Source organism: Linepithema humile, chromosome 2 (genome assembly GCF_040581485.1).
Source record: "Linepithema humile isolate Giens D197 chromosome 2, Lhum_UNIL_v1.0, whole genome shotgun sequence".
NCBI classification, from domain to species: domain Eukaryota; kingdom Metazoa; phylum Arthropoda; class Insecta; order Hymenoptera; family Formicidae; genus Linepithema; species Linepithema humile.
Genome location: NC_090129.1, coordinates 1953288 through 1980071, shown reverse-complemented (window position 1 = coordinate 1980071; position 26784 = coordinate 1953288). Strand labels below are relative to the sequence as shown.

Sequence of the window (26784 nt, the reverse complement as noted above, 5' to 3'; positions counted from 1 at the left end):
CCACTGTCATCCTAATCATCTTGAAGTCAAGTTTCATCTTTTAAAATACATTAAGAAAAATTGTTCCACGATCCCCCGAGATTGAGATATCGCAATGTAAAGATCGGCAAAATTCGCAAGTTTAATGCATTATCGAATCCTGATTTTAAAATATAAATAATACGTATTGAATAATTTTTTAACATAAAAGGAAGAAGAAAGAAGTTATTTTATTTTTATTATTTATTATACCATGTAACCATATAACACCATATAACACCATTTTAATTATTTATTATACCATGTAACCATATAACACCATATAACACCATTTTAATTATTTATTATACCATGTAACTATATAACACCATGTAACCATGTAAAAACCATGTAAATATGTAATAATAATATTATATTTATATAAAATATTATTATTTATACATTTTTATATCTTTACTTCTGAAACAAAAATTTATAACATTTTAAAACACGAAGATAATCTTTAGATTACTTTTAGATGTCAATTTTTCAATATAAAAAAAATTTTAAATATAATTTATTTAAATCATCTTTTTTTTTAGTATTTTGTCTCTATTAATTTTTTTCTGTGTCTGATAAAGAAAATAATGTTATTATTAATATTAAATATGTCAGTATGTATATACAGGATGAAATACGCATCTATAAAATCACTTTGATAATGTAGTAAATATTGTTTTTCTTAGAAAATTCAAATAAATAAATATTATATGATATGAAGACGACTATACAATATATTATTCAAATCTTTTTAGCATTTGCAATTTTCAAGATTTGAGCAAAGATTTCAAAAATGTATGACTCTAAGACAACACTTCGAATATTTTTTGAGAAATAAGAAAATAATTTCTTATAATAATATATTATTAAATTAAAAATATAAAAAATTTAAATAAATATTGTTTGAAGATTATATTTTTAAAAACACATATAATAGTAAGGCTCCATATGATAATAATCAAGAAATATAATAGATATATTATTTAACATATTATTTAACATATAATTGAATATATTTTAATATTTACAGATATGTTAAAAGATAAATATTAATTTTTATTCAATAAACTAATAATGATCTTAAATCATAAAGACTGCAAAGAATAACAATAATTTTTTACGTTTCGAATTATACAATATCATTTGGGTAAATTTTTCGATAAAAGCAATATTTATGACGTTATTGAAGTGGTTTCAGTTACGTGTTCGATTCTACACACACACACGCGCGTGCGCGTGTACCTATATATATATATATATATATATATACATCTATAATATATCTATACATATATCTATATACATCTATAATATATCTATACATATATCTATATATGTATAATTTACCTGGTTTTTAAGATCTTGTAAATCTGTTGTGTAATCTGTTGTAAATATGCTCCTTTTCAGGTATACAATTGCCTTGTAATAACAACTCAAAGGACATATGGCCATTTAATTTTTCTATAGCATATATATCATCTACATATAAACGTGGAGGATATGAAACTAAAAATATATAGGAATGTTATTAATTACAAATAATATAAAATGTTAAAAATATGAAAAGAAAATGTTGTATATATAACGTTGATTACAAAGTATTTATTTCTTGAAAATAATTTAATATAAATATTTACCACCAGTGCGACTTTTTCCAGTATACATATTTCCAGTTACTGATATTTTATCTCCTTTTTGTATATTAAGATCTTTATAATTCTTGTTCGAAAATATTTTTAAAAAAATCGGTATTTTGAATTTTCCGTTAGTAATCGAACCGCATCCTTTCAACTTTTTTTGCTCTGGCAAGTGTATTTTCGCGAAATTTGTTTTTATAAATCCTTTTAATTCTACTCCTAGAAATATTTTAATATTATAATATATTAGAAAAAACTTTTTAGCAAAAAAAAAAAAAAAATACAATATAATTTATATGATAGAAAACTACGTACATATTTATAATTTATAAATATAAATAAACACATCTATATAAATTTAAATATAATATATATGCAAAGTTGTCTGCAATTATTTGTGCATTAGCACTGCTTGCTATGGGAAGGATGAATTGTGCGTATGCATATGCTGATAATCAGATAAAAAAAAACTTGAATAATAAGTATATTACTTATTCCAGTTTTTATAAATAAAAATAGTAATTGGATAATATATAAAATGCGTTAGAATAAAACAAATTAAAACTTACTTAAACCATTTATATCTTTCAATTCGGGCGTGCGTGTTCCTAAAATTGATATATCAGTATGCTGTCTAATATATAATATATATGGTACATTGCCATTATTATAATCTTCAGGAATTTTCGCTTGCACTCCGTTCAAATGGATTATCTTTTAAAACACATTAAAATATATTTTAATATTATAATTATGATTATACGTGTAAATAAAAATTTTTTAAATATTATTGTTAATTATAGTTATTATTTATTTTTATTACTTATTTATTAATCATAGTTGTCAATTATTATTAATACAAATTTAATTAGAAAATATATTCTTTATAAGCTGTAAATATATTTCTTAATCTTTTTATGAGTTTCTATTAACATATGCATTAAACGTTTAAAATTCTTTACAAAAGTACGTTTTGTAATTATTATCTTACACTTTTTGTTAGAATTATTGTGCGTATATACTAAAAGAAGATAAATTATTATGCAAAATTAAAAAAACTTACATCATTTTCTTCAATACGTGGAATCTTCTTTATGTCATCATTGCAGGCCTTGATATGTACTTTTTTTTTGTTTCCGTTATGCAAAATAAATTCAATGTACCTTTGATAATTGTTAACTTTTTTATCCTTTTCAAGATCTACGCACTTATTAACGTAACCAATAACATCACTGTAAGATTTATGTATTTAATAGATTTATCATTTATAGATTTATGCATTTAATAAGAACTGAGTTATTTACAGAAAGAATTATTTTTCAAAGACTTTATTCAACTTGCAAAGAAAGTATCAATTTATATAAAATTTTTTATGTAAAGGAATATAATACTTACACAACCATATCATTTAGTTGAATATTTGTCAATACTTCGTTCGGAGACAGTAAATCCACTATGTTTCCAAATTCATTAAGATCCTCTATTATTATCATTTTTAAATAGTGTTTTATATTTTTAAGCAAAATTGTATATATTCTGTAATTAACAAAATGATAAGCGTGGACATATATTAAATTTAAATTAATATGCCTTATCTGTTTCATATATAAAAATTAAGACACTATTTATTATAATATTTATAATAGTATTTATTAACTTAGACTAATTTCGTGTTTTTAAATATTTTTTATCGATGAGAAACAATTATAATTTTTATATACATGTTTAAGTTATGTGGCAAAATTCAAAATAATAATATCGCGAATACTTGAAATATATTCATAGTAAAGATAATTTAATAGAATAAAAGTAATACGTATACGGAGTGTCAAAATGTATAGTACAAATAAAAAAAAAAAGTATAAAAAAATATTATTAAAAAATATATCGGTTTTACAATTTATTTGCATGCAATATTTGCAATTTAAAATAAATAATAAAGAAGTGATAATTATTCAAATACAATATAATATTAATAATATTTTTTAATAATAATATTTTTTATAGTAACAGAAAATACCTTAGCTAAAATAATAATTATTACAAATACATATAATGCAAAGGCTCATATAATAACTATCAAATACAATATAATAGAAGAGCATTAAGAGCCGTCGCAGGATGTTAGTGTGAAATTTTAATTTTTCTTAAAGAAGTTAATTAGTCTACAAGAGACAGTTAAATTGTACACCGATCTCACATCGAGATACATAAAATGTACGAAAAGTTAAGTCTCTTGTAGACTAATTAACTTCTTTAAGAAAAATTAAAATTTCGCACTAACATCCTGCGACGGCTCTTAATGCTCTTCTATTATATTGTATTTGATAGTTATCATATGAGCCTTTGCATTATATGTATTTGTAATAATTATTATTTTAGCTAAGGTATTTTCTGTTACTATAAAAAATATTATTCAATCCACCTTTTTACCAAGGAACAATATGTTCTAGATTAATCATAGAAACTATAATTGAAATCACAAGCAATAGTTTTATATAAATAATTTTGACAATTATTTTAAAAAATATTCAAAACAATCTACAAAAAATTCTTCTTTACTTACTGTGACAGCTGAGGATAATAAAGAACACTGACACATCAATAAGTGATTATATTCCGTAGACTTATATATATAGCAACACTTTAGAAAAATCATATTCTAGATAAGATTGCGATTTCATAAAATATTATTGTATAAAAAATGTAAAGCTAACTTAATAAGATAAATATAACTACACCATATCAAACCACATCAAAATAAAATATATCGCAATTCTTCTGCCGTATTTTTTATTTTAAATAATAATGCACTACTAAATTTTATTTCTATAAAACTTTTATTATATTAATCTAGTTTTACATGTGTACCGCAGCAAGTTTTACATCTTTAATATAAACAGTAATTTACTAAATTGTAAAAATTTATAGTAAAAATATCGCTGTTATGTGTTAAGCGACAAGCTACTGTATTTTATTATCAAAATTTTTCACTTTATTATTATATTTTGATAAATAGCTATTTGATATTTTGTAATTCTATATCCTTCCTAATAACAGAAAATATGATAATGTTGCAAACAAATTGTATCAATGGTTTTGTAAATTGAAATAATATTTTTGATAATAGCATTCACATTTTTTGTATTATTTTTAATGATTAACTACAATTCTATTAATAAATAAAGAATATCATTCTGAAAAGAAATTGTAATCGATGACTAAGTACAAAATAGTGATCTATCTTATCAATTAATAAATAAAATAATTATTAGATTTTCAAGATCGAGCAAGTCAAAGAGATACGGCAACTTGTTAAAAATAATTTGTAAAAGAAAGTCAGTCAAAATATTGTAGCTAGTAATTTTCAAAATATTAATTAATACTCAGGAATAAAAAACTTGTTATTTTTCATTAATAATATACATCTTATCTATTGTTTGATTTCTTATTGTGTCTAATAACTTCACGTATTCTTTCGTCTCGGAAAAATATGAGCAAAAAACGTCAATACTAAAATTGTCAATTCAGATATATAAAGTCTCAAAAAATTGCATCAATGAGAAAAACTATACACGCGATAAAACAAGTAGTGAAACAAGCTGGCCGGACACAGTGAATTGTGATCACAGCCGGAGTATACCTCAAGGACCCTCCGTGAGTGGGTGTTCCGGATGTCGCCCATACATTTCGTGGGGGTGTAACGAGATGTCGTAACTCGAGTCGCTTGGACCAACTTCGGCCGCTATTGTGGTTAGAAAATTTAACGTTTATCGTTGAATAAAGGAGTTACATTTGCAAAGTGGAGACGCGAAGTTAGAATTTCAACTCTGCAGTCACGACGATAACCTTACGAAAGTCTGCGTTTATCTATTAATATTTAAGATAACGTATTCAATTATTATTAATAAATAGCTGCGTCTAACAAAAAGTTCATGTGATAAATTTCGCGTATTTTAATCAAAATTTTGTGGGTTTATTTTCTATATTTCTCGTTTTAGAATTCTGTGATTTACAATTGTGGAATAAAAAATTAAAAGAAACGAAATATCTAAGGCAAATGTGTAGGAAATTTTCGTCGAGCGTATCTAACGACAGACACTTTTTTTCGAGAACAACAGGCAGTTTCTCACATAAACTGTTAGCAAAATTAGATGCGTGCCACTCTTCCGGAAAAAGGCTCACGAGTAGCAATTTTTCACGGCAATGTTTATTTTGCATAGCAAAAAATATTTCTAAAACTCATTGTGCGGCACGCCTTGAAAATGCCCTTTTCGTCGCGAAGCTCGACGAAAAGCTTTTTCGCAGTATTTTTCACGGTAACCACGTGTGCGTCGTCACGCGAAATTACTCAGAAATCCGCCTTCGCCTCGCGGCAGTGAGTCGATAAGCTGGAAGTCAAATGGATCTCGCTTTATCACAGATAGTAGGAGGTGCGGAACGACCGGCGGAAAGTTTATCTATGTACTACGACGGCTTAGTCCATTGCTCGATCCAATTTGGCAGCGGAACTGACAGGATGAGGCATCGCGATCAAACGATGAACGCATGAGTGCGCGCAATATCGCGCACTGATTGACACAATCGTTTTTAAGCGTATCGCTTTGCGCAAATAACCTCGAGGAAAATTGTCCCAGTTGAGAATTGTACATAGAACGATTCAGTGTCGTCTGATTGTCACACAGAACGGATATACTAAATGGAATCGAGTGCCGAAGCAAGCTAAAATATGATATATTGTCATTCAATATATTGTCCGCCCTTCTATTTGCGAGTAAAGGAGACATTTTCTTCGCGAAACACTAATTATTTATCAAATCGACTTGAATTACATTAAATTGATAAAAATCGCAAATTGGTATTAAATTGTAATAAACTTGGAAAAAGTTACAATGAAGACTTTCTCGTTCTTACGCGCACTGGCAGAATTTAAATTAAATGAATTCGTGCGTGGTTACGACGTGGGCTTGACGAGCAGCCAGATGCGCTACTTGTTGGACGAGAGTCCGATGGCGAAGCAACAGTAAGCGCGAGCTCGCACGCCGTTGCTCTCGCTGGGAGTAATTTACGAATATTTTACGGCTCCCTAAAGCCGTAAACGCAACCGACCGCGTATATTTGCGCTGTGCCTGCCGCGGATATTAGCTTCCAGTCCCGTGTATGCCCCCGGGGGCAAAAGACGTAGAGATAGCCGGGTGATGAATGTCCCGTCAGCGACGGGGCGGTTTGCTAACCTTTGCAGACGCAAAGAGAGACGCAGTAGTCGTCGTCGGCTCATCTACCGCTGCCGTCGCAGATTGCGTCTTAAATCATTTGGTGGCGGGACGACGGATCATCGGATCCCGTAGAGAATGACCGACCCGCCCGCGTCCCCCCGCTCGTTCCCCAACGCGTCGATAACCACGAGAAATCGTGCAGGCTGCACGAGGACTTTACCGGGATTTGCGGTTAGTGGAGCTTTCGGAGACTCGAATATCGTATAAGTTGAATAGGGGAGACAGACCGAAATCTTCCATTGAATCTGGATTCATTGATGCATACGAGATAAAAGACGCAGAGCTGCATCAAACCATGATAATATTGAATATTTGAAAGAATATGTACATACACATATAAAACATATGTACATAAATTTTGTAAAAAATGTTTTATATGTATAATCATTTTTTTACAATTTTTATTAGAGAATTAATTACAATTGCATTGCTCATAGAATTTTACTTCAACTAGAAAGACTTTAAATTTATAGCATGAGTTATAGAAAAAATAAAATAAAACTTGCATTATATTTTTTTCATAAAGGGAGAATACTTGTAAGTAAATTATTAAGTATAAAATCGCTAATCTTTCTGCAGTTTTTCTGATTATTGTAAATCACATGAATATATAGATAATGCCATGCTATCTCAAATATCAAGTAATATAAATTCTTAAAGCCGATTTATTAAAGCTAAAATCCTGCTAAGAACCAATGTGTTAGGAGAAAAATTGCCACTAGATCTATGATATTTCACCTTATGGAAAATTATGGAAAGTAATGTATCTATTTTTCCAGAGAAGATAGAAGTGGCATAATATCTTGTGCGGATAAGAGCGCCTGAGTAAGATGTCCTGTATTCCAAATCGATTTTCTATTTATTCTAGAATGACATTATCCTGCTTTACGCCTTGATTTTTCGACATACTTTTATCTGTTGTTGATTTATTTCTTTAAGATATACTTGATTCTGAGTGGCATTATCACACGTCTAATTCACTTCAATATTATATCTAGAAAAATCTTAGATGGATATCCTTGTACAGAATTTAAACCGGAAATTAAATGAACGTTCGATGAAATGATCGATAAAATGTAAGATCAAGTGCGATTTTATGCGTCATGCGATAACGTCGAGTAGGAAAAACAGGAGGTGAATTTTACGAATATCGTCATAAAATACGCGCGAGTGTTACGCGCGTCGCTATTCAGCGGAAATCAAATTATTAATGCGGCGAACACAACGTCGGAGTCTCTTCGTGTTATTGCCGACATTATCTTATCGTCGACGAGAAGCAAAAGAGAAACGAGACGCGGACGACAGTGTTCGGCTCTCGCGGACTCTGACGCGATAAGAAATAACGGGCTCCTCGTTAGGAAGGATAAAGTCGAATGACGGTCGCCCGAGACGACGGAAGTCAGATAAGCGCGGTAGTCGTAATTGGGGATATTCGAGGATGACATCGTTTTTTTCGGCAACCCGCTCGTTTTTTTTGTTTCACCATAATAAATATCGACATTTCTCTTTGCTGCCGCCAGGAGCAAATAATCTGACGGGTAAATAATGCCGCGCAGCGCGAATTGCGACAACTTTTCAAACCGTACATTTCCAATGCATTATCTCTCTAAAATAATTAAACAATAAATATATCGCGTGACGCGAGTAAAACCAAGTATGAAAACCATATAAAGTTAAATAATTTATTTGCAAAATAACATGCATACAAAATCTCCTTTATTTGCGCGATATTATTGCATCGGTCGAACAAATCTCCGCCGCGGTATTTGTTACCGCATCGCCGCTGGAACTATTTATCGTATGATAAAGAGTTGCGCAAAGCAGCTTACTGTTACGAAATTTGAATTGTAAAGCGAGACGCGGGCTTTGTATCGTTATCCGATATTTCCGCGACGTCGTCCAGCACTTTTACAAAACTTGAAATGCGTTGCGAGTTATAAAATCCCCCACAGAGACAACGGCGAATTTTCCACGCTGCGCAAATGAATGTAACCGGGGCTATCCGATGCATTAAGTCGCCGGCCGCAATGCATGCATTTTTAAACGGATCGAAGGGCGCGGTAATGCTCTCGTTCGGGCTTCCTCCCATTTATCGAAAACGAGCGCGCTTTCCGAGGCGAAATGGATTTCAGCGCGAGCGACATAAATTCTCTTTGTCAGCGGGAGGAGAGGAATACAGCGCGATCCGTGTTCGCAGAAGAATCGTTATCCCATGATTAAGTAATCCGTTTTCAAATCGTGACATTCTCCCGGGTCCCCCGCGCGATGAGATAATTGCGAAGCGAAATCCATACAACTACGCATCCTTTAAAGAGATTTCAACCCGCGGGGGAATGCGCCGTCTGTCTTGATAGCGTCCGCGTGCTGCGAAATGTCAGGTCACGCGACGACGTCCGGCGGAAAAACGAGAAGCTTTATATCCCGCTGCCTGTCTGCAGCTTTGTGCGCGACCAGCTTAAAATTCCCCGCACTCGAGGCACGAGAGTTGAAGAAAAGTTTCCGCATTCTTCGGAGCTTCAAGCAATCCCGTGCCGTTAACCGGGCTCGCCAGTAGTCGGAAAGCTGCACCTAAAAATCCTCAATGATCCAGGAAAGTTTTCCTCGCAGAAATTTTATCTCGGATTCCGTAAAAATTAAACAGAGTGTTATATACGTTTGTCCCACATATATACGTACTTAGCCTCATTTGTATTAATAAATTAATCAAACACATCTCGAATAAAGATGCAAAAATACATCTCAGTTGAAAGCAAAAAATTGTGCGGCAAATGGTCGCGCGTTTTATACGTCTGAATTAGTTATGCGAGAAACGCATTGGTTCGCACAAACGGCTTAGGAAACTCAGCCTTTAGCGTCCAACCTTCGGAAAATTAAATTACTTATTGCCCGATATTGTTTACCGATACTTAAAATCGACCGACACGACGAGTACCGACAGTTTAATCTCTCCGCGCCACACTCCGCCCCCTTCCGGCCGGCGCGAAAGAAAGGTCAGAAGAACGGGAGCGAGCGACCCTTATCGATTTCAGCGTTTCCCGCGGGAAATCGCGTTCGTTCGGCAAGGAAGAACCAGGGCGGACACCGTGGAGGGAAGGATATTCATGACGAGCGACGGTGCAGAATTTTCCATTATACCGAGTGCGGTACCTACCCTTATCATAGCGGTGCATATTCCTACGACGGCGACGACAACGGCTACCTTTCGCGAAGGTAATGGAAAACAAACAGGGAAAATATCGTCCGTTTACAATGCGGCAATATTCCGTGCCTGGCACGCTCCTTAAAGCCGGATTTGCGGATATCCGCGGGGCGTGGCAATGAGCGCAACAAAGAGTGTACTTTTTCAACTCACTCCTGTGCAGCGGTGCCGCACAAATTATGACATAGCCCATATTAAAATAGAACTTTTATCTATTATTATTCGCTATTATGTAAATTATGTGAGCTTTCTACTTTCTGCATTAATTCCGTTATTTGATTTTCGAGGGGAAGTATACGAGACATGTTTTCACGAAGTGAATATAAAGTTTTTCCATTTTGGGTGAACGTTATTGTAAGTCGTTTAGTCATATTACGCATAATATTATTATAATAAATGGAATCGGTTGCAAATAAGCTATTTCAAAAAGCAGTGGTCGCGTTTATTTGCTTGATTTTGAACTCTCGTAAAACCCGCGGCAAGTGAGAGCGCAACCGGTCAGCAATATCAAAGTTTTGACAGCTAGCGAATGGCAAAGCGGCCGCTATAACGAAGAACGGCAGCGGTGTTTCGCGATGGTAATGGCCCGCGTTTAATGCGCCATTAGAAGTTGTTAACTGTTGTTTCGGGAGCGCCGCGTTGCGATAGCGCGCGATGCAATGATGCGCGTCGCTCAACGTTGTAGGGCCGATTTATCATTTCCTAGCCTAGAGAATTGGTAATTAAATACTCTTTATTATTATAATAATAGCATTTAGTTGAAAGAACGATGTGCCTTGTTGAAAGCAAAAATTATCCGTTCTCTTTGAGAAAATTTTTTTCGTAATTCTCGAACTTTAAACTTTGAACTGTAAAACGCAAGATAACTCGAATCGAGATTTTATCCAAGCTCAGCTGAAATCAGTTGAATCAGATTTTGTTATCTATTTTATTATTTCTTTTTTAATCTGTCACGCATCTATTGATAACGAAATATTAACTCAAGCAAAGAATTATTTCCACCAAATATGTTTATCGAAATTCGCTGTATTAAAAAAAAACTCAAGTGTTCAATTCGATAATTAAAATTGGAATAAAATGTTTTACGATTTTATTTAGTAATCATTTTCGATCGTTCGAACGATATTTAGTGGTTAGCAAGCTTTAATTATCGGTGTGACAATAAAGCACTCGTTTAAATAAGCAATAAAATATTGAATTATCAAATATTCAATAAAGCCGCAACTCACATTTTCGTTTTCTGGTCAACTACCATTTCAAAATCAAATGATTTAAAAGCTACGCTTTTGTTCTTTGTCCAATAATTATTTTAATTGACGCTTGATCAAACATACATTTAATTAATTTTAAAAATACTGTAGTAGCGCCATAATAGCGGTCCACATATGTATATATATATATGGACATGTAGAAAGACATTATATCCCTTTTTAATGATGATATAACTTTCATCACATTCTCCAAACAAGCTACTATACATATTATTCAACATAAATATTAAAATATTCAAGTTATAATATTCAAGAAATGTCACAACGCGGTAAAATGCAAAGCTGTTTTACAGATATTACATAAAAATAGCTATAAGTCATATTATAAATATAATCGGCCTTTCTGTGCCATCCTTTTTTCAAATATGTATTTTCATGAATATATTTTTGCAAACACATTTTCCAGCACAGGCCGTTGAGGAAAAAATTTGGAAAATTATATAACGGTGATTACGTAAAAATTGTTTTCCTGCGTCATAATTGAAGCTAATTTAGCGTTTTATTTTGTTCGAGAGTTACTCAGATTGTCAATTTATTTTTTGATAAAACATGGGATAATTAGTTTTATTATAACGCAAATTTTTCGAATTAACTTTACTGCACGCCAGCGGCGGATTACGGTATAAATATCGATTTATTGCAGCTTCTAGAAAGTATATATCGATTTACAATATACTTCTTTTATAAAATAATATAAATTTATAAAATTTAATGTAATATAAAGTAATGTATATTTGTATATAATAACGTAATGTAAATTTTATAAATTTATAAAGTAGTGTAAATTTATAAAGTAATATAAATTGTTAAAATATTATAAAATAATGTAAATCAGCATTAGTAAAACATTGTCCATTTCTATTGTTAAATTTTCAAATAAAAATATGGTAAAAATTTGCATTACATGATTAACGAAGAAATGGAGTATGATTAAACATGTAAAGAAGAAATCTCGACCTTCCGCCGTGCAGAAATATCGGCCATGACGGTCTAATCCAATCGAAGCATCGATGTATGCAATAATGTTTATTTGATCGTACGGGTACGTATGGCATATTAGAGCGCGTTCACATATGTGGTATGGGAAGTGTACATACTGCATGCGTGTCAACACTCTGCCTATCACGTAGCTTATTACATACACGAAGAGAGGAAGAGCGACACTTCGCTCAGCACGAAACATTGTTATCCGCGGTATAATCTACCTTTGCTTCGCTGTATGTGCCAGCATAATCGTAAAATGAACAAATCCGGAGCTTCATTAAAATTTCGTTTTGTTCTTTCTTTCCCATTGTACACAATAAGGAGATGTAAAGAAACTTTCATTTCAGAAATCGAGAAATCCCCCCCCCGATCGAAGGAAACGCGGTAGGAATACGCGATGCGTATTATTTTAATTTCACCAAACAAAATCCACGCGGAAGTAAAGTACACCAATGTACAGAGTGTCACAAACCGATTTGTACCCACTATTTTCTGTGCAATAGCTCTTCCTACCCGAAAAGCGTATAGTGAAATGTTTAACGTCGCTTTATACGACATCGTGAGAAGCACGATGGAGAAAGGGTTGAAATTTTTTTAATTTCGCCCGACAAAACCCACGAAGGAAGTGTTACACAGAATGTCACAGATCGATTTGTTTGCAGTACCCGCTGCTTCCTATGCAATATAGGTGTGTTTCCTACCGGAGAAGCATTGTGGCGAGATGTTTAAACGCCGCTTTATACGGCACCGTGTGAGATACCCTCGTTTACATTACCTTCGCGGAGGCAAGAATTTCACGAGACGTTTTTCACCCACGTTACACACGTGAACAGGGTATCTGTCCACGTGATGAAATAAACGCGTGGAATGCGCTATATAAACGTCGCATTGTCGCTCGTGTCGCGCATACAAAGGCGATCTAAAGTGCGCGGAGCGATAATAAAAGTACCGAGACTTCTCCCATGAGCGTCCTCCTGCTATCAATTTGCCTTATTATTAGTGTTCTCACGTGCGCAAAAAGCCTTGCTGTTCGACCGGGATAATCTTTGACCTGCTGTAAACTAATTATTTATTCACGGGCGTCGTGCAAAATTGTCTCTTACATGTGACTACAGATTTTGTTAAAAGATATAGCGATTCGGTGAAAATTATCGTTCAAAAACATGTTCCATGCCAGTTGATGAATTTTGTAAAATTACGTCGAGAGATTGTTTTGAGAAATATTTTCTTGTTTATGTTTCTTGAGCGTGCCTCTTTAGAAAAAACGAATCTAAAATACATAGTCTGTGAAATAATAACAACTAATTACGTTTTACAAACTAGAAAAGTCAGTAGAAAAGGAGAAAATAATAGCGTCTACATAAGAATAGTTACAATGCGGAAATAACAAATTTGGCAAAATTCCTCTAAAATTATTCAAATTTGCAATGCAATGTGTGATGCAATATGACAGAAGCGGCCATTTCATTGTTACACAGTTATTTTTTCATTATATGTCACCATTTTCAAACGGTAGCAAACACCATATTTGACGTTTGTTACGTTTTTTCCCGAGCAAAACATGTCAATTGCGCAAATTTCCACGGATATGACAGAAAATTCAACAATAGCGTACAGCTCTTCAAAACTACTTTTTGAAAACAACGGATGTCGTTATTTGTTCGATTCTTGCACGTTCGATGAAACACGATCCGTGATCCTGAATATTTTCGTCGCGACATATTACACTAACGATCTGGTCAAGCCAGAGGAGCCGACAGGACGTGATCGTGGTGTGCGAGGTGCATGCGGCGCAGTAGCACACCGACTGAATATCACGTCGATCGTTCGTCGCAGTGACAACGCCGTAGATATGACGTCGCCCCGGTCGATTGCGGGCGGATGGTTCACAATTAGCAATTAAAATCGGCGGACTGGTCGATTGATTGGACCCGCGTGATACCCCCCATGGGCCAATCGACTTACCGATCATAATTGCCGACGCTAATTACAGAATAGGCACCGCTGCACGGTGCGTGATTAGCGCCTACCGCAACGCGTAGATCATCGCGTTTATTTTCTCGCCACGCCGATATCAACAGTGAAATGAGTAAGAATAGAGATTCGTCTTTAGCAACGTTGAAGCTTCATCTCGTTGAAATTCTATCTGTTTCGATAAAACGTCGCGCGACTGGCGGCGTAATTCGCGAACGGTCTACCGCACGTGTATTTAATGCGGGGTGCTTTAGAATGCAAAGCAACACATTGATATGCGCAGGATAAAAACTCGTGAAAGTCGTACTCACGTCGTTCTGGGCGAAGGTCGGCGTGATTGGCCCGTCGCTGGCTTCCCATTTGTCCGCGATGCGGATCGTCTCTGCCGTCTTCTGCTGCACCGATTTCGACTCGTCGAGCAGCGTCAGCTCGTAAAACTCCTGGATATCTGCAACAGTCCGGAAAAAAGGAAAAGACGTATTACCATCTGTCGGAGCGTCCGCGTGCGGAGATAAAATCTCCACGGACCGTGCCGGTTTCCCGGTCGGCCGAGAATTTCATTTCGTTTCTATCTAGCTGGCACCTTGTACGCTGCGTGAGAACGCTATGATAAATTGACACTCTTCGACCTGGGACTCAATTTAGTCCGTCCGTGTGCGCCAGTGCGAGAAACGAGTCAAAGAGACATGACAGGAATAATTGAAATACAACGGAATCGCGTCCGTTGTACAACAGCAGAATAATAAATCTGATGTTTTCCCTTAATATTGATTGTTATACATAGGTCATTCAAATGAAGCGCACGTTGTGCGCGAAGTTACAAGCCAAATAAACAGCTTTCGCACGTTGTTCGGTCGTCCAGGATCTTAACGGTCCTGACGCAGGTCCCGAGACGTGAACGTGAAACCGCGCGATAAGGCGGTCACATAATTTTCAATGGCTCCCGCTCGCGTAACTCGAGTGGACCCTCGAGCGGCGCGCGTCGTGGCGCCGCATTCTCGGATATATATCACCAGCGCCAGGATACGTCGGGCGCAGGTCGTCTGGGTCGAAGGAGCCCGTAATTCCTTGCCAGCGTGCTCGCTCTCGGCACGATGTAATGTTGCGAATGGGATAAGGCTGGCTCGTGACAATACGAGGATCGCGGAGCATTGCTTGGATTCGAGTAGGATTATTGGAAACTATTAAAAAATGAAATTTTTTCATCATATCGCGATCGCACTCTCTTCACATAATTTGGGTCAAGGACGTTGAAAGATGCAAAATATAAATTCTTATACTGAAATTCATTTCATTTATTTCGTTGTTGGCGTTAAAATTTACACTTCACGATTAAGTTATTTGTAGACTAATTATAACGAAAGGAAGAGAAGCAGTAAATAATTTTTTCAGATAAGAAATAAGAGAAAAATAGACGAGATATTTACATCAGATATCTGACTTTACAAAAATATTACATTTTCGCTTATAAATCTAATATTATAAAGTTTTTAATTAGTCGAATATTTTTCGAGAAAAATCGACAATTTTTTCATCCGTAAGATCTGCGAGTAATTGTTTGAAAAACGTTGATAAGCCGAACTTTTACAATTTAATTGCTTTTATGTGTACCGATAAGACGGAAACTGCACAGAAGATTCAATCTTCCTCTTAAGAAGAGCGTCGGCTATATCTGTGCGGTTTAATTCCTCTTCCCCGCGGACTCCATAATATCTTCGAGTTAAAATAATTTCCAGCGTAACCCGTAACTTTCAGCCGCTTATTGTGGCGAGCATTACTCTCAATTTCTTTGCCGGGCGAACGGGGGTGTCTTGCGCGTAGCAGTCGTTAATGAATTGAAATTACGGTTAGTGCTTTGAGGCATTGCTCCCGAGAGCGCCGCGTATTAATTGCTCCCGCGTGAGCAATTCCTAAAGGTAATTTCCAAGTTACATCATTACAGCACCTGTGTGTTTCGCGCAATACCGAGCTCCCTGTAATTACGCTCGTTAGTCGGTCAAGCGGGCTAAGTTTCTCCTTTCCGAGATAATGCGGCTGCTTCCACTTTCAGAAAAACCCCCGCCTTGTAAATTATCAAAGTAATTTATTATCGGTATATGCAAGCGGTTTGTAACGAAGAACTTCGTGATATGCTCCGTGTCTTCATATTTATTTTATCGATTTAGAAATGTTAACAATATTATTCAAATATTATTCGATTAAATGGCCGGAATAACTTTTCAACAGAATCGACAGCATCCTCGATGAGATCCGCAATCGATGAAATTATGTCACAAATGCTGATGAGAGATCACTATGTATTTTCTTTTAATTTCTGCGTTTTCTACGGTGATTTTACGCTGAAGAAGTGAATTTATTTTCCCGCTCTTATTTCCATATTCCAGCGATGATTGTAGAACTGCGCAAAAAAGGATGGTGCCAGTCCATTCGGTATGTTTAGCCGTTGATGTCTCGAAAGAACTTTTTTTCCCTTTACCTCTCTCGAGGCGCGTGTGAATACATGGAAAATTCCGAAATAAAAAGTTGCGAGTATTTGCAAAGTACTTGGTTCGTCAGTTGGGAGGAAACTTTAGGGTTTTGTCTTAATCAAATTCGTAAATTTGTGCGAACTTGCGCGTTTCTGTCAACGAAGCCGCGACGAAAATAATTTACTGCACGCGGAGGAGATTTTAAAATACTGTTAGCACTGCTGCTCTATACATTAGCTTCAATGCGGCAATAGCTGCTCAAGCAACGTCGTGCGCTTTCCTCGGAGCTGTCGGTAAAGGTGAAAGGGGCGGACCCTCGATTTGCTAAGGCGTCGCATTTCACGTTTGCGACGTAAAGAAATTTTGCAAGCCGCGCATCCGGATATTTACGGCGCCGGCGTCGTCGAGGGCGTCATTGCATTATAAATTTTCAAAGGCCGTCCTGATTCTACGATAAAAATGTACATCAATCCTATTCGGGCTGCCGGTGGCGGCCCCTTTTCACCATTTGCGCGACGACACTACCCTGTCTAAATATCACCCGGCGCATTTCTCACGTGGAATGCAAGAAATATCGGAGACTTATTTCAATCCTCCCGCTGCCGCGCGCGCGACGTTGACGTCGGTATGCAAAACGCGCGCAGAATTCTTTCCGATGACGAACACCCTGTGTATAGGCGGCGGCGCCTTCCCTGTGTGAATGCCGGCGCCGCCGTGACGAAACTTATCTGACGTTATACCTCCGTGAAAGAAAGAAAAAGATGCGAATGCTATTGCGAGCGAGCGAGCCACCGCCGCGTAAGAGGATTTATGTCTTAATCTCGGAATACAAAACGCGCGCGATAAGATAGAAATGTAAAGCCTCGCCGATTTTTCAAGTGGCGGCTATTTTTTAAAAAGATGATGAGAAACCATAAATGTGATGCTGCACTGAATTCAGAAAAGTCCGCGGTAAATTTTATGAAAATTATAAAACTGCATTATGCAAAATTAACGATTTAGCGGTACTTTGAAAAATTGTTCTCGTAACCAGGAGGTACGTGAAAAATCCTTTTTTCAAATTCACGCGCAGTTTTGCAGCACTCTACGGCGCTGTGATTAGAGATGTCATCATAATGCATAATGATAATTGATTGCAAGGCAATCACACGGTCCCTCGTAGTATCGTCCCTTTATAATTAGCCCAATGTAACCGATGCCATCGCGGTTCGCTCTCTTATTAGGCCAATGGGTGGGATTGCAATTAGAGACGCAGCTATATCGATAATCGATGCACGACGTTGATGGGGATGGAATAATAATTAGATTATTGGTACTTAAATCCAATTCGCAATATACACAATAGCAATAGCTCTGTTGCTTGGATATCGCAATTGGGCCATGTTGATGTTTCACTTACGTCATGTATATTCATATACACATATATTCGGTGACATCATATTCGCACGTGTTGTCACAGTTGTAGCTTCCAATTATTTTAACCCAGATTCGTGTAACAATATCCTTGCCAAAAAGCATCGCTCAAGCAATATCATTTTGTTAGATCAAAAAAAAAAAAAAGTAAAAAAGATATGCAACCGGCATGATTGAAATACAAGTGACAAAATGAGCAATTCGGAATTTCTCGAGATTTTATCTAGACGTTGCGTAGTAGAACAGGCGCGACCACAAGTGATTTTCTTTTTTCTTCCCTTCCGCGATTTATTTTACACGCATACTCCTATTTTTCCTACCGCGCGACTGTCGACCGCAAAGTGCGTGCGACGAAAAAAAAAGTTGCAACTGCGCGCGTTCAGGAAAAATATCACTAGTCTGGGTTTTCGTTAATTTTCCACCGTTTCGCCTGCCCTCCCCCTCACAGTCTTCCGTGCTAGATCTGCCAGAGAGTTACACTTTTATTTTTTCAACCTCCCCCCCCTTCGCGGAATTACGAGCGCAGTGCTTTATTATGTATTATGGCGGTGCATTAAAAAATTTGTGTCTTCTACAATAGTGCCGTGCGAAAAAAAGGCCGAGAGAAAAGGCGAGATTAAATTTGCATGGTACCGGTTGACGTCGAGGTTTTTTTAATGTTTCGGCAGCTGGAATACTTTTGAATACTAATGCTTCTCACGTCTGACAAACGCATTTTTTTTGTTTATTAGATAAATGTAACAACATGTCAAAAACCCATTGCTGCGTAAACTTTCTGGAATTTCCGTCGCAATACGTCGTCGAAATGAGATAACGCCGTTACATACGCGTAAATATTCATACATATTAATTTTAGTTTTCCCACGCGTATTTCGTATTTAAAATAATGAAATGCGACCGTAAAACAATGGCAAAATAATGCAAAATAAAATAAATTTTATTCAATAAAACCATCCGTATTTTAATTCAAAGTATCTACCATTGGACACATAATTTTTTCGGAAAATTTCAAATCTATGGCTTTAATAAGAGAAAAATTTCCGTCTTTGTGAAAAAGCGCTACGATTAAACCTAATCCGATGGTGGAAGCAAATTTCCGCACACGCGGTGTTAGCGGAACGAGAACGGAAGAGTTTACAGTTCCCGACGTAGAAATCCACTACACACATTGGAAGGTTAAACGCTTCGGGCGCGCGGTACGACAGAATTAACATTTTCCTTCCATTCCTCATTCATCCATCGCCTCAATCGAGGAAAAAGTCAAGCGCGATTCCACTTTCCCGCTCGACACCTATTCGCCGATCTTCATTTCCGACATTCGTCCGCCATCATTTCGTCCTGGCCATTTTCGCCGACAGTGGAAGCGCTGTACAAACGTTTACACGACGAATAATTTTTAATTTCCCGCAGTTTCCGGTTCCATATAAAAAGATCGTTACGAGACCATCTCGTATCCCTCCTCATTCTCGCATTTCTTCTTCTTTCTCGAAAGTGAGAAAGTTGCCGAGTGGGAACAGCAGGAATGGAAGTTATTTACAGAAATAGCGCATCTCGTACGGGCAGGTCTCCACAGTTGATGTTAACGAGCTCCAGTTTATCGTCGGCTTCGTTGTCGTCGTCGTCGTCGTCGTTCTCATTCTCATCTCCTCCTCGTCCTCTTCATCGTCCTCTTCACACCGCACGCAACACACAGACTGGAAAGTTCCGTCGGTGGAAATTACGTGTCGCGGCGGCTAAACTTCCGTCTTCGACGAAGTACGAGAAGGGCGTTAACGCGTCGGCGCCACGTGTAGCCGACCGACGTCGGGCGTCGCGTCGCTCCGAGCGTGCGAAATGGCTCGTGATGTTCGCGCGCGCATATTTAGGACGGACACTGTGAATTTATCGTTGCTAACATTTCAATCCGACGATGCTCGGCCTGTTCTAATCACCTGCGCAAACTCCGAATGTCGACGGGGATAGTAAGCCGTGAAAGGGAGCGAGTTATTTTCCTAATCCAATATTTCCCTAACCCGATAACCGTTACATCTGCTCCACCGAACTATCAGACGTAACACAATTACGTAATCAAACAATTTCAGTTGCAGCTCCAAATTAACATAATTACGTTAGTTGTCTTCGCGGTCGTTATACACAAATTGAAATACATTCTTACCCAGCGATTTAATCATGTTAAATTGCCAGATTCTCATAGGCAGAAAAAAATTCTGATTTAATTTCACGACGATAAATTCGTGAAGAAAGGAAAGTAAGAATGATTTTGAAATTCCAAATCATAAAATATTCACTATAGTAGAACTATAGTGGTTTTAGTTTTCGCCAGTTTTCAAACCGCAATCAATTTCGCGTGATAGAAGTGAAACAATCGAGAAGGAAGTGCGATCGAGACAAAATTATTTCTGACTCGTCCGCACGCCGAACGCTCCGTCTCGTTTACCGCGTATCTTTTCGCAATTACTGATCCTGCAGACTCGGCGGAACGATGCTTGATTTCGTGCCAAAGGCTTAATGCACTCGGATCGTCAGGATTGCCGTGAAATTCTTAGCAGTAATTATATTCAAGTACGCGCGGAAACCTCGCCTCGGGATATCGACGCTTGAAGTATTCTTCGGTGGAGGCAAGCGAAGTGTTCTTGCGAGAAGCTTTCATGTTAAGACTTATAACTTTCTGTACATCCAACCAGTAAAGTAGTCGAACTACAAATTTTGGATTTTAAATTATTTTTGCTGCGATATCAGCAGAGAAAAAAACGTACAATAAGAAATAACTTACGAAAATATAAGAATTAACAATTTAAAGTTAACAGTTTACCTTTATTGCTACAATGTTAATTATTAAATTGAATTGAATTTTATACGTCATTTGTCCGAAATGAAATTTTCAGGGAAATTTGCAGACTTTAATTTCGCGATTTAAGCGCGATTGAAGAGAGATTATCATCCGATCTATCCGTCACTAACGCAATTTTACGTTGCACTGTGAGTTTTAGATAGGATGAAGTCGTGCGAGAGAATCGCGGTGAAGTTCGCATAGCTTCATCGGGTATCGTGTGAAATGTTCACTGCAAAGCTACGCGCGACGCGACACGTAGTGTGCAACTAAATCACCTGCGGTGCGACTGGATGGAACGAAAATTCTATTGCATACGGTAAATCGCTTACAGCGATCAGCATGCGTTTATTTTCACAGCACAATTCGTCGGAATTATTTGCACACCACGTTGTGTTGAGAAAACTGTAAAAAGGTGTATGAAACGCGCTAGTAAGCGCAAAAATAAAAAACGCACGCAGTTAATTAAAACGCGAGACAACTCACAGAAATTCAACTTTTTGCAAATTAATTTTCATAAAGTGCAATTTAATAGCATAAAAATATTGTATAAATATAGTTATTCCTTTATATGCAACAATAAAATTTTATTTATCCTGCACAATTTCATAAAACAAGTAATCGGTGTTAAAGGTGCTTGTTTAGCAAACGTATTCGTTTGGCGGTATAAAATTTGGATTTTTATTTTTCCAATTAAGCAGGCGAGCGAGAATTCGGAGCACATCACTGGCAGATACAGTGAGCGCGTATGCACCTATACACAAGTGTAATATTACGCATAATGATCTCACGCAAATTTGCGTACGTTTGCGAGGTTCGTAACGAGGCCGCTCGTTGATTAGATTTGTGATTAGTTATACGATGTTATACACATTAAATAATACAGAGAGTCGAGAACATATCTTAGTTAATTGCTCCGCTGAATAAAAGTTATAACAAAATAAAACTGAGAGATAATTATAATAAATCGTCTCGAAAAATTGACAAGTTTGGATTTATTCTACATCTTTTGATGTAAAAAGTAGACTTTCAAATTTTAATATAATTTTATTATATATTATATTTAATATAATTCGTATAGATATATTTTGGGATATTATTCTCGTTTACTTGTTTAATGTTTCCTGTTTTCCAGCCATAGACATTTGATTGTACTCTAATCTTCGTGAAATAGAGAGGTTGCGCATTGTGACCTGGATATTGCCAATCGGCCGGAGGGTCGGTGCGCCTTAGTCGTATCTGCGCATAGTTAATAGCTTTGCCGCACAGTCAAATTTTGTTAAAAGGTAGCGATATAAGCTGCGCAGCAACCCAAATAGGCGAGAACCATATTCTCTCAAGGGAATACTGTAGCTTTAACATCGCGGCATGATTGTCGGTGTTCAGCTACATTACCTACCTACCTGAACGTTAGAAAATATGTTACACACGTAGAGTGGCCAAATTATTAACTATTCGATTAGAAATAACTTTGTCGTCTATCGGATGTAGAATAATTAAGTAAATAATGTTCCACGAATTTTCAAATTATTACTCCACCGAAAGAGGATTAAATTGTCTTTTAGGCATCCGATAACTGTGCGACGGGCTTATCTTTATTTCAAATATAAATGCGGACTTCTAAATCGAAATACTTGATCACACTCGCGTATGCCGTTCGGAATATGACGTTGAGTATGCGCCACTCGTAGTCGATTCATTTTTTTTAATTACAAGAGCATTTATGGAGATAGTCATGGTTCATCGAATCGGCGGTGCATGCGACTCTGCTCTCGAACTTGTTGAGGATCGCGGATGGTCCGATACCAATCCCTGCTCAAGATGCGGATCACGTTTATCGGATTATGCGGACGGAATGGCGCACAGGCGGGTGGAAAGAGGCGGTCGGCGGACAGCCGGCGGAAAAAGGTGGGACGGGAGACACCTGAATAGTGCCGCCGACATTTCTACGGGTACGTTTTACAACCCGGTGATTTAATTACGTCCGCCGCGCCGGCGCTTCGTTAGCACACGACCGACCGCTCGACTTGCAAAAATCTGACGTAAAGTCGACATCGTTGACCGTGATTGCGTTAACGGCGTCGCTGACGCCCGCGCCGGGACCGATGAAAATAGTAATAAACGTTTGCTGCGCTGCTACGTGGCAACGTTTTTCTGCGCTTTGCAGATACTGATGCCAGATATGACACAGTATCACAATTTTTCATCAAATCGAATTTTTTCATTCGATTATTTCGATGTTATCAATTGATTTTATCGGTTATTTGATCGACAGGCTGCGCGATTAAATAAACGCGATGGATAATGAAATATCTCATATGTATCTTCTTTTTCAAATGTGCGATGCTTGCAACGCACGTTATCGCAGTTGTCATTTGTCATCAGCGGATGAGTAACAACTGCTCTCAATTCTCATTTGTTACACACTGACACGCAAACAGAGCGGTATTAATTAGTATTCGACTCATGCTCGTGTTTACTTTGGCTTGGACGCGCCGTGTTTTGCTTACATTATTCACAACTTAGTTTCGACGACGAGATTTTGTGCATGAAATAACACAATAAATGTGTGGAACCGAATACACGTACGCATTCAACTTTTTTTTCGACGTATATTTCGATTTTTTACAATTAAATAATAAATATGTGTGTCAATCCTCAAATATTAAAATTTAAAATATATATAATACTCGTATTTACATTATAATTATCTTCTAAAATATATCTAATTTGTGAGGATCAAACTTACACTTTTTAAATATGATAATTGTACGGTTGCTTAATTAAGACTCTTTTATGAGTTTTTAGAGACATTATTACTGCACGGTGTTATTTTTTGAGTACTTTTCTTAATAAGTATATTTACCTACATTTCTCTTTTGTCGCATAATATTATTTTTCTCGGCGTGAAAACCGGCCGGCGAGCGCATTAATTTTCGTCTTCGTTTCCTTCGCGTCCCTCAGGCGAGGAAGCGCAGTCACATCGAATATTTCCTACTAAAGAGGACATATATATGTAGTCTTCCACGGCTGTATGGGGAACGATAACACGGGGGCTAATTCATTTTTAATCCTTGTTTGTCCCGCGCGACGGGCGGGACGCACGCGTGCTTGTTTATTTCTGATTTTCACGGACTTTCCTAAATCCGCACCGAGATTACTGCATCTTGCACGTTCGCGAGTAATTAATTAATCGCGGTAATCTCCTTAGTGGAAAAACAGGAGACGTGATGGGAGAGCGACGTGAAGGGGCATAAAGCGGAGATACGCGTAATGCAAAAATCACGCGCTAAAGTTGCCGCGAGACGTGATTTACAGTGCGATTGCAAATTGCGCGCGCACGACCTTCTTCCCTTATTTTTCACCTGAATTCATCAATTAATGCCCGACGCATACGTTTGAGCCCCTTGAATGAGCCGCGATTGCGCGAAATTGATGCACGTCAACGGAATTATGCAACGGTTAATCTCCGACGTGCTCTCGCATAGAGCTCTTCTCGCTCGAAGGTTCACTTCCGAAAATGATCAAGTTTCGCACAGCCGATGGAGTACATCGGATAAGATAAATGGTGGACGTCGCGCGGTAGTGTCTGAAGACCGGTTGCGCGGCAGCAATTTATCAAACCTTTCATATATTTATTATCGAACCGGGTACGGCATCGGTCGGTCGGCCACGTAGACTGACGCTGATAATCGGTTTAAGCTAACGCTGGGACGAGATGAATTCGCTATCGTGCTGGACGCAGCTTTCTAATTACTCGCTGGAAATTATGCCCGCCGAGATTGCGCCGATGCAATATTCATATTTCATCGAATTTTTCCTCAATCAACCCTGGGCGACCACTATTGCGTCCCTTGTTCTCGCCATTAATAAATAAATTTTAACTCGTTCGAAATTATGCCTCCCTCCCCACCTCGATTGTATTTTATTTCCTCAATTGCGGAAAAATTAAAAGGTGCGCGACAACGTTATTTCGAGCACAATATCGCAGCGTGCCGACGATTAATGTTCGACAAGCAAGTCGCTTGTCGCGAGATTGACAAAGTAATTTAGAAGAAGCTGAGAGTTTCATAAATCACGTTCAGAATAAACAATATAATGCGGGAATATAAGAGCGTTTTTGCGCGGAAAATACACCAAAGAATTGCACACATGCATGGAATACAAATTGCGGAGTTATGACAACAGAAAATCATTCTAATAATTTCTGAATTAATAATTTTCTCTCTCTCTCTCTCTCTCTCTCTCTCTCTCTCTCTCTCTCTCTCTACTTCCAGTTGCGTGCGAGCGTTTTCAGCACAATCAATCAAAAAGCCGCAGAATTTCTCAGCGGAAGAGACGGGCGGGTTTCCGCCGACGTCATATTCTCAGGTTGACGTAATTATGTGGTGGTTCTCGAAGAACGGTCTAGGAAGTCTGGATCTCGCAGGAGTCATAACGTATAATAATAGGTACTTAATCGCGAGAAAATCGAGTTTCCTACGTGACATCGCGAGTCGAGCCCGGCGCTCGAGTCGAGACGACGACGTCAGGAGCGCCTGCCATTGTTGCCCGCTACGCGCGGTGCTGCCAGGGCATTGTGCAAGAAATTTCATTGTACGACCCGGTCGGTTTTCCTCGGCGCGAGAAGTGGAGGGGGGGAATCGTATCGCGCTACTTCTTCCATTGTCTATGAGCATTGTTGCCGAAGCGTAAGTAGAATGAACACGATTCCTGCATCTATCGCGCTGTTGATCCTGGAACGATACGTTTTTCGGTTTGCGCTTCCTGCGATTTATACTATCAAAACTCTCGCAGCATTTTGTCTCGGCGATAGAACGAAATTGTTAAAAACAAAAGGAAAAAAAAAAGAAGAAATAGAAAGAGAGAAAGAAAGAAAATACGAGACACCAACACGCCGTAGAAAATGTCGATTATTTCGCCCCAAATTGATGGATCGTCCGGCAATGGACGTGTTATGAGAGATGCGAGTCAGCGCTCGCACGCCAATCGGGTGGCTGACGGATGCATTATTGCGTTTAGGGGAATGTCAGAAACGTATCGTGGGTCGTGGCTGGGCTGGGCCGTAGATACGATCCTAATGGGAACATTAGTAGGATTACTCGACTCCCCGTTTCTTCGGATCCCCGCGAGCCGAGCTCCACGAATGCGTTCGTAGCTTTCGTCGTCGATTGCGATTCGCGATCCAGCCATTCTCGCGCCGCTGCATCGCCTCGCGCTCGGAAATGGAAGGAGGCGGGCCTGCGAGATGCGCGATATAATGCCGATGCCTTGATAAAGCGAAATAAGGCAGAGATTCAGAAGAACAGCGCCTTTTCACGATGATTGATAATTTCCAATCACAGCGCGGTATAATATTAATTTCAATGCACTCGAATGCACGAGAAATCTCGCGATATTTTTCATCTACTTCCGATCGTGTCTGTATCGCGCATCTTTCATCGGTAATTACGACCCGCGGCGCTACCGCGTATATTTCGTTGCATTACCTACTTGATGGTATACAGAGTGCGGCATAATGCAGCGTCGTTAATATCTGCCGCGGCCACAAGAATGGAAATATAACGAAAACTACGATATAACCGCGGAAATAAATGTTACTTCGCGCGGCGCGCTTTTATTTCGACGTATATGTAATCTGACAATATTTTAGAATCCAAAATATCAAGTTAATTTTCAAGTTTCAAGACGAGAAGCGCGTTCTAATGGAGGAC

At 37.5% G+C, this 26784-nt stretch overlaps 2 protein-coding genes across 10 annotated transcripts in view; both read right to left on the bottom strand.

Moving 5' to 3' along the window:
- Positions 1–26784, bottom strand: part of dlg1 (discs large 1) — a 311020-nt gene that overhangs the window by 201952 nt on the left and 82284 nt on the right. For 8 of the 9 annotated variants that reach the window (XM_012376102.2, XM_012376104.2, XM_012376103.2 and 5 more), the window contains exon 3: positions 14671–14807. In XM_012376102.2, the coding sequence (XP_012231525.1) occupies positions 14671–14807 (137 nt within the window). Of the gene's footprint in view, positions 1–14670; positions 14808–19777; positions 19893–26784 lie in introns of those variants that run through there. The other variant, XM_067350392.1, reaches the window with a different exon arrangement.
- Positions 205–4292, bottom strand: LOC105677479 (uncharacterized). The gene is made up of 7 exons (XM_067350495.1): positions 4222–4292; positions 3051–3191; positions 2719–2887; positions 2225–2369; positions 1656–1874; positions 1366–1524; positions 205–438 (listed from the first exon to the last, which is right to left on the bottom strand). The coding sequence occupies exons 2-6, from the start codon at positions 3146–3148 to the stop codon at positions 1373–1375; spliced, it is 783 nt and encodes a 260-aa protein (XP_067206596.1). The 5' UTR covers positions 3149–3191; positions 4222–4292; the 3' UTR covers positions 205–438; positions 1366–1372.

Coding starts and splice junctions, on each gene's coding strand:
- LOC105677479 (XM_067350495.1), bottom strand. CDS start 3,148: ATGATAATAATAGAGGATCTTAATGAATTTGGAAACATAGTGGATTTA. Junction 2,888..3,050: donor CAACTAAATGATATGGTTGT/GTAAGTATTATA, acceptor TAAATCTTACAG/TGATGTTATTGGTTACGTTA. Junction 1,525..1,655: donor TGGAAAAAGTCGCACTGGTG/GTAAATATTTAT, acceptor ATATATTTTTAG/TTTCATATCCTCCACGTTTA.